At 43.1% G+C, this 8,064-nt stretch overlaps 1 protein-coding gene across 2 annotated transcripts; it reads left to right on the forward strand.

The window, feature by feature from the left end:
- Positions 1 to 3,132: 3,132 nt before the first annotated feature.
- Positions 3,133 to 8,014, forward strand: RPL6 (ribosomal protein L6). Of its 2 annotated transcripts, none has more exons than XM_019977760.2 (7): positions 3,133 to 3,151; positions 4,085 to 4,318; positions 4,406 to 4,504; positions 5,638 to 5,781; positions 6,318 to 6,366; positions 7,202 to 7,386; positions 7,834 to 8,014. In XM_019977760.2, the coding sequence occupies exons 2-7, from the start codon at positions 4,085 to 4,087 to the stop codon at positions 7,984 to 7,986; spliced, it is 864 nt and encodes a 287-aa protein (XP_019833319.1). In that variant the 5' UTR covers positions 3,133 to 3,151; the 3' UTR covers positions 7,987 to 8,014. The 2 variants fall into 2 exon arrangements, with proteins under 2 accessions (XP_019833319.1, XP_019833320.1); XM_019977761.2 differs by lacking the exon at positions 3,133 to 3,151 and adding an exon at positions 3,290 to 3,311.
- Positions 8,015 to 8,064: the final 50 nt, after the last annotated feature.

Consider the following 8,064-nt stretch of genomic DNA (forward strand, 5'->3'; position numbering starts at 1 on the left):
GTTAAAGAAGGCAATGGCACCCCACTCCAGTACTCTTACCTGGAAAATCCCAGGGACAGGGGAGCCTGGTGGGCTGCCGTCTATGGGGTCGCTAAGAATCGGACACGACTGAGTGGCTTCACTTTCACTTTTCACTTTCATGCATTGGAGAAGGAAATGGCAACCTACTCCAGTGTTCTTGCCTGGAGAATCCCAGGGACAAGGGAGCCTGGTGGGCTGCCGTCTACGGGGTGGCACAGAGTCGGATACGACTGAAGTGACTGGAGTAACAGGCAAATTTGGCCTTGGAGTACAGAATGAAGCAGGGCAATGGCTCAGAGTTCTGCCAAGAGAATGCACTGGTCATAGCAAACACCCTCCTCCAACACCACAAGAGAAAACTCTACACATGGACATCACCATATGGTTGACACCAAAATCAGAGTGATTATATTCTTTGCAGCCAAAGATGGAGAAGCTCTATACAGTCAGCAAAAACAAGACTGGGAGCTGACTGTGGCTCATATCATGAACTCCTTATTACCAAATTCAGACTTAAATTGAAGAAAGTAGGGAAAACCACTAGACCATTCAGGTATGACCTAAATCAAATCCCTATGATTATACAGTGGAAGTGAGAAATAGATTTAAGGGACTAGATCTGATAGACAGAGTGCCTGATGAACTATGGACGGAGGTTCGTGACATTGTACAGGAGACAGGGATTAAGACCATCCCCAAGAAAAATAAATGCAAAAAAGCAAAATGGCTGTCTGAGGAGGCCTTACAAATAGCTGTGAAAAGAAGAGAAGCAAAAAGCAAAGGAAAAGATATACCCATTCATCTATACTTTCCTAATATTTAAAATGGTATGGTTTTCTAATGTCTTTGGTAGGCAAAATAAAAGTTTCAACTTTAGGCCTGTTCCCAAAAGTACTCAGAATTCTGTTGCTGCTGCTGCTGCTAAGTCGCTTCAGTTGTGTCTGACTCTGTGCGACCCCATAGATGGCAGCCCACCAGGCTCCCCCATCCCTGGGATTCTCCTGGCAAGAACAGTGGAGTGGGTTGCCATTTCCTTCTCCAATGCATGAAAGTGAAAAGTGAAAGTGAAGTCGCACAGTCGTGTTCAACTCTTCACGACACCATGGACTTCAGTCTACCAGGCTCCTCCATCCGTGGGATTATCCAGGCAAGAGTACTGGAGTGGGGTGCCATCGCCTTCTCCATCTGAGAATTCTACTAGTCTATAAAATGAAGCATTTTCAGAAAACGTATTCTCCTCTTTCGGCTCCTGAGAAAATTAGTTCTGTATACCCTGGTGGCTCAGACGGCAAAGCGTCTGCCTACAATGCAGGAGACCCGGGTTTGATCCCTGGGTCTGGAAGATCCCCTGGAGAAGGAAATGGCAACCCACTCCAGTATTCTTACCTGGAAAATCCCATGGACAGAGGAGCTTGGTTGGCTACTGTCCATGGGGTCACAAAGAGTTGGACACAACTGAGTGACTTCACTATCACTATCGCTATACATACTGTTCATACTGTTCATGGGGTTCTCAAGGCAAGAATACTGAAGTGGTTTGCCATTCCCTTCTCCAGTGGACCACATTCTGTCACCTACTGACCTGGGGAGTTTCTCTTTCAGTATCCTATCATTTTGCCTCAAATTTGGAAAACTCAGCAGTGGCCACAGGACTGGAAAAAGTCAGTTTTCATTCCAATCCCAAAGAAAGGCAATGCCAAAGAATGCTCAAACTACCGCACAATTGCACTCATCTCACATGCTAGTAAAGTAATGCTCAAGGTTCTCCAAGCCAGGCTTCAGCAATATGTGAACCGTGAACTTCCTGATGTTCAAGCTGGTTTTAGAAAAGGCAGAGGAACCAGAGATCAAATTGCCAACATTCGCTGGATCATGGAAAAAGCAAGAGAGTTCCAGAAAAACATCTATTTCTGCTTTATTGACTATGCCAAAGCCTTTGACTGTGTGGATCACAATAAACTGTGGGAAATTCTGAAAGAGATGGGAATACCAGACCACCTGATCTGCCTCTTGAGAAATTTGTATGCAGGTCAGGAAGCAACAGCTAGAACTGGACATGGAACAACAGACTGGTTCCAAATAGGAAAAGGAGTACGTCAAGGTTGTATATTGTCACCGTGTTTATTTAACTTCTATGCAGAGTACGTCATGAGAAACACTGGACTGGAAGAAACACAAGCTGAACCAAGATTGCCGGGAGAAATATCAATAACCTCAGATATGCAGATGACACCACCCTTATGGCAGAAAGTGAAGAGGAACTAAAAAGCCTCTTGATGAAAGTGAAAGAGGAGAGTGAAAAAGTTGGCTTAATGCTCAACATTCAGAAAACGAAGATCATGGCATCCGGTCCCATCACTTCATGGGAAATAGATGGGGAAACAGTGGAAACAGTGTCAGACTTAATTTTTCTGGGCTCTAAAATCACTGCAGATGGTGACTGCAGCCATGAAATTAAAAGACGCTTACTCCTTGGAAGGAAAGTTATGACCAACCTAGATAGCATATTCAAAAGCAGAGACATTACTTTGACAACAAAGGTTCGTCTAGTCAAGGCTATGGTTTTTCCTGTGGTCATGTATGGATGTGAGAGTTGGACTGTAAAGAGGGCTGAGCGCTGAAGAATTGATGCTTTTGAACTGTGGTGTTGGAGAAGACTCTTGAGAGTCCCTTGGACTGCAAGGAGATCCAACCAGTCCATTCTGAAGGAGATCAGCCCTGGGATTTCTTTGGAAGGATTGATGCTAAAGCTGAAACTCCAGTACTTTGGCCACCTCATGCGAAGAGTTGACTCATTGGAAAAGACTCTGATGCTGGGAGGGATTGGGGGCAGGAGGAGAAGGGGACGACGGAGGATGAGATGGCTGGATGGCATCACTGACTCGATGGACATGAGTCTGAGTGAACTCCGGGAGTTGGTGATGGACAGGGAGGCCTGGTGTGCTGTGATTCATGGGGTCGCAAAGAGTCGGAGACGACTGAGCGCCTGATCTGAACACTATACAGTACCAACGAGGCTGAACTACATTTCCCATAATGCCTCAGACCCGGAAGGAAGTGAGACTCGACCTTCCTGTGATTCCTTATAGACCGGAAGCCAGGGCCTTAGTTCTCTTTCCCATCTTGCAAGGTAAGAATGGTGGTATGTCTCTTCACGGCTAGATTTCAAGTTCCCAATCCTTCGCCATCCTAGCCGAGAGGGTATCAAGTCGACATCTGCAGGAGTCAGACACGCTCGGGGCCTACTGAGAAGCCTCCCAGACGCTTCATTTCTCTCTCTTGGGTTTACGGTAGGGCACGAAGAGGGTGAGCTGAAAGGTTGTAGAGGCTCCAGTTGCTCGCCACCCTCCTGGACTGGGGAAACAGGGCCCTTCTAGGGATTCGTAGCGGACTAGTGGGGCCGCAGGGACTAGAGCGGCGGCGCGCGCTCCGGAATCCCCAATCTGGGTTCCAGAATACGCAACCTAGTTTGTCTCTGCCACGTTGTGGATTTGAGGCTGAGGCCAAATGCTGCTTTCCCCTCTTGCCCAGTCCGAGGGCCGGAAGTCGGCTCCGGGGCTTTGCGGTTTTTTTCTCTCTGGGCTTAGTTTGGACTTAGTGTGTGTGTGTCTTCGCCTTCTAAACCGAATTTCTTGAATGAGGCAGTCTGGTAAGAACAAAAGCCCTGAAAGCGAGCGATTTCAAGTTGCAGTCTCGCTGTTTCCTGGCTTTGGAAATTGTTTTGGCCTGTGCCTAGAATTTTTAATTTGCAAAATAGAAATAATGGAATAAGGACCTGTGACATCACAATATGCAGCAAACACTTAACGGGCGTGAGGTGTCTTCGGCTCGTCGAAGAGGTTATAGTGTATTGGGGGGGACAACCTAAAAATTAAACCATTATGGATGTTGTTGCAAAGGTGGGGGGATTAGGAGGAAGGCCTGTATTTTATAGTGGGAAGAATGAAAAGGACATTTTAGCTACTTGGAGGATGAGAACTTGTGGTTTGGGAGGCCTGTTAGTGTATAGCTATGGGATAACTGGTGAAATGCCTTTAAAAAAAAAAAATACACGTGTTGGTAGATGGCGGGTGAAAAGGCTGAGAAGCCAGATACTAAGGAGAAAAAACCTGAAGCCAAGAAGGCTGATGCTGGCAAGAAGGCTAAAAAGGTGGAAAAGGTGAAGAAAGTTAAGAAGGGGAAGCCCCACTGCAGCCGAAATCCTGTCCTGGTCAGAGGAATTGGCAGATATTCCCGATCAGCCATGTACTCCAGAAAGGCCTTGTACAAGAGAAAGTATTCAGCAGCTAAATCCAAGGTAAGGGATGAGGGGAACTCATTGGGCATTCTCTTAAGCTTAAAATGTTTGTCTGCCTCTGACTGTGATGTGTTTGTCTCCTCATAGGTCGAAAAGAAAAAGAAGGTTCGTGTTCTTGCTACTGTCACAAAACCAGTTGGTGGAGACAAGAATGGTGGTACCCGAGTGGTCAAACTTCGCAAAATGGTAAGATTTGGAGATCTTTAGTTGGGTGTTGAGTTGTATCCTGTGAGGATTTTTGTGTGTGCTCAAGGTTCTGGAAGTTTGTGTTTACCAGAGGATTACTAATGGAGGATAGTGAGTTTGGGGTTTACGATTTGGTTTTATTACTTACTATTCTTCAGTAGAGTTACTTTTCTGCGGTTTTGTTTCTTACAATACTGAAATAGTTTCACCTCTTGGGGTTGTGACATCTACCCTGCACAGAGCCTAGAAATGCGGCCAGACCTAAAGAACATTTGTCCACTAAAGCTGTGTTTCTTGGCCCCTCTTGACCATGCACAAGACCCAACAGTTTCTCTCTGAAAAAGAAAGGTTTGCTCTGATTTCCATTATGGGACTATTCCCAGATGTATTTCACTCTGCACAGTTGAATATTACTGCACAAGAGCAAAAATGGCACTTTGATTTCTTCTTATCAAAGGTTTTGTGAGCTGATTTTTTTGTTAGCCATTCATGTTTGTGGTAAAAGCAAAAAAATGTCCACTAAAATGATAGAAGTAGATTATTGTGAGTTACTTGTCATAGGGTCTGTTACTTGTCTGTGGGGTCTTATTTTTATAATAAATGAACTGGCAGTCTTGATCTAAGCTAGTATCTTTGGTTCTATACAGTTTGTTTTTCTTTGTGAATGATGTGGGAGTCATGCATGTTGGTGTGATGTGTATGGACATATTTTAATTGGAAAACAAGCCTTGCTTTTTTTCATAGCATACAGAACGTGTCAGGCCTTTGTTTTCTGAAATGTAGTTTACAGCAGAGTCAGAAACCTTAGAAAAGATTGAGAATGACTGCTACACGACAGTGCATAAGCCATGTAATACACTAAAGTTTGGTTTGATCCCAAATTTACTTGCTGGATCTTTCCCTTTGCTTGAAGACACAGCTCTTTCAGTTTCTACCCTGTGTTTTTGCATGAAAAGCTAATAAAGCAGCACTGACCTTTTCTACTTTTAAAATCTTAGAAGTGAAATGCAATAGTGTAAATAAAGTGTTTCAAGTAACTGAAAGACTGTAGTAAAGGTTTTACCTACTCCAGAACCAGCTCTACTGACTTGATTAGCTTACTTTAATAAGTTGGACCTGTGGGCTTTCTCCAGCCTAGGTATTACCCTACTGAAGATGTGCCTCGAAAACTGTTGAGTCATGGCAAAAAACCCTTCAGTAAGCATGTGAGGAAGCTGCGTGCCAGCATCACTCCTGGGACCATCCTGATCATCCTCACTGGGCGCCACAGAGGCAAGGTGAGTTCAGCTGCCTGGAGTTACTGCGTCCGAATACGTTTGCACTTTGGATAGGATTGGTTTACCTGTGTTAACTGCATCTAGCAGCAGGAGGTCCCATGGGAGAAATGGGATGCTCCATAACAGAACCAACAATCCAGTCCCGAGCATAATGTGTCTAGTCTATAACAGATAATTGATTACCTTTTCCTGTCTTTGGTAATACTAGTTGCAAATAATTCAGGTGTCCCTGTACTCAAAAAATATGTTTGAGTTACTTCCTTAGAATGGAATTGCAGGGATAGAATTAGAGTTGAAAGATATTTGTTTTTATTGTTAAAGGTGGTGGCTGCTAATTTAAATTTTTAAAAAAGGCACACTGAACTACTGCTTATATCCTAGAGTCACCCCTGTTAGTAGTTTGGTATAATTCCTTCCAGACTGTTGGATCTATACATAGGTAGAAATTTCCTTTAACAAAATTAGTCTGTGATTTGATTAATTTAGAAGTCAGGTTTTATTTGTGGAACCATGTAGCATTTCTTTTTAATTTACAGAGGGTCGTTTTCCTGAAGCAGCTGGGCAGTGGCTTGCTACTTGTGACTGGTAAGAAAGTCCTTGGATTTAATATTCTCTGAAATTTTCAACTCTCCCCGTCTTCAGTTTTGTTTAGAAATAACATATGTATCACTCTTATGAGTTGAAGGTGTACAGTATGATGGTTTGATTTATTAATATATATATTGTGAAATAATTACTGCAGTAGGCAAGTTAAAAAGTTCTTTGTGATGAAAACTCTTAGAAACTACTCTCTTGAATTGCTTATTTAAATGCCTGAAGTATACATTTTGCTTAGGTGGGAACCTAAGTAGAGGTTTCAGTGCCATGAGATTCTTCAGCCTATTTCATTGCCTTGTGTATAAATGCATTCTATGGGAGCAGGTATTTAACTTTATGATATGTGGCATATCATAAAGTAATTGCCACCTATAATGCAGAGTGTTTGTCTACTAATTCCAAGGAATACTGTACAAGGCCTGTGATTGGTCTGCCACTTGGCCCCAGGATGGAGTTCCTACATAGGGGGGAGGTGAGCTGTTTACTCTAGAAAACAGTGCTCAGTTTGAATTTTTCATGAGGCACTGGTGATTTTTTTTTTTTTTTTTTTTTTTAACCAACCTGTATGAGTAATTCTGCTCTCTCCTGGTCTGTGTAACTTTAAGATGGGAGGGGTGGTCTGGGTAACTTTTAAGGTGTAAGGGATGGGGGAAGCCTCACATCTTGAAAAAAGCCTTGATGCTGGCAGTGGAAAGCAGTTTGGAATTTCTTCAGGCCCAGAAAAAAGCTAGAACTTTTGTCAGATTTTTTTTTTCAAATCCAGTCAGGTCTTGACCATTTGCTCCTCCTTTCCCTCACTATATTGATCCTCCCCCACCCCCAGGGCCTCTATCCCTCAATCGAGTTCCTCTGCGTAGAACACACCAGAAATTTGTCATTGCCACCTCCACCAAAATCGATATCAGTGGTGTGAAAATCCCAGAACATCTCACTGACACTTACTTCAAGAAGAAGAAGCTGCGTAAACCCAGACACCAGGAGGGCGAGATCTTCGACACAGAGAGAGAGGTGAGCTTCTATTTCTGTCTTTGTCTTCGGTAACTCTGGCTCCTCTAGTTGAGAGTGAAAATAAATAAGGTTAAGAACTGTTAAAGACTGTAAATAACAAATGAGGAATATCTGGGAAATAAATAATAATAAATAGTAATGTGCTGAATTCCTAGTTGGCAGCTAGGAGTTCAACTCAGAAGCCTGAGGTTTTGGTGAAACTCTGGTGAACTACTGTTTTCCTGGGAATTATCGATCATTTATCCTTCCTTTTATATTAAAGTAGGCAAAAGGGTAAAACTTGTTATGTATTAAAGATAGGTTATATTTCACAGCTCTCCAAAGAGGATTATCAGAATTGCCTTCTGAATATCCCCAGGACTGAGTACTTGTGAAAGAGGATTTCTTCGTTAATGTGGAGTTTGGTACTTGGGCTGTTTTTTTAAAATGATTTTTCTTTTTCTTTAGAAATACGAGATCACAGAGCAGCGCAAGGTCGATCAGAAAGCTGTGGACTCACAAATTCTGCGAAGAATCAAAGCTGTCCCTCAGCTCCAGGGCTACCTCCGCTCCGTGTTTGCTCTCACAAATGGAATTTATCCTCACAAAGTAGTGTTCTGAACTTCTTGCAAAGAACCTAATTAAATAACTTGTCATTTCCTTTGTGTCTTTTTTTAATCTGCCTCTAGGTGTGGTATG

This window comes from Bos indicus, chromosome 17 (genome assembly GCF_029378745.1).
Source record: "Bos indicus isolate NIAB-ARS_2022 breed Sahiwal x Tharparkar chromosome 17, NIAB-ARS_B.indTharparkar_mat_pri_1.0, whole genome shotgun sequence".
Lineage (NCBI taxonomy): Eukaryota > Metazoa > Chordata > Mammalia > Artiodactyla > Bovidae > Bos > Bos indicus.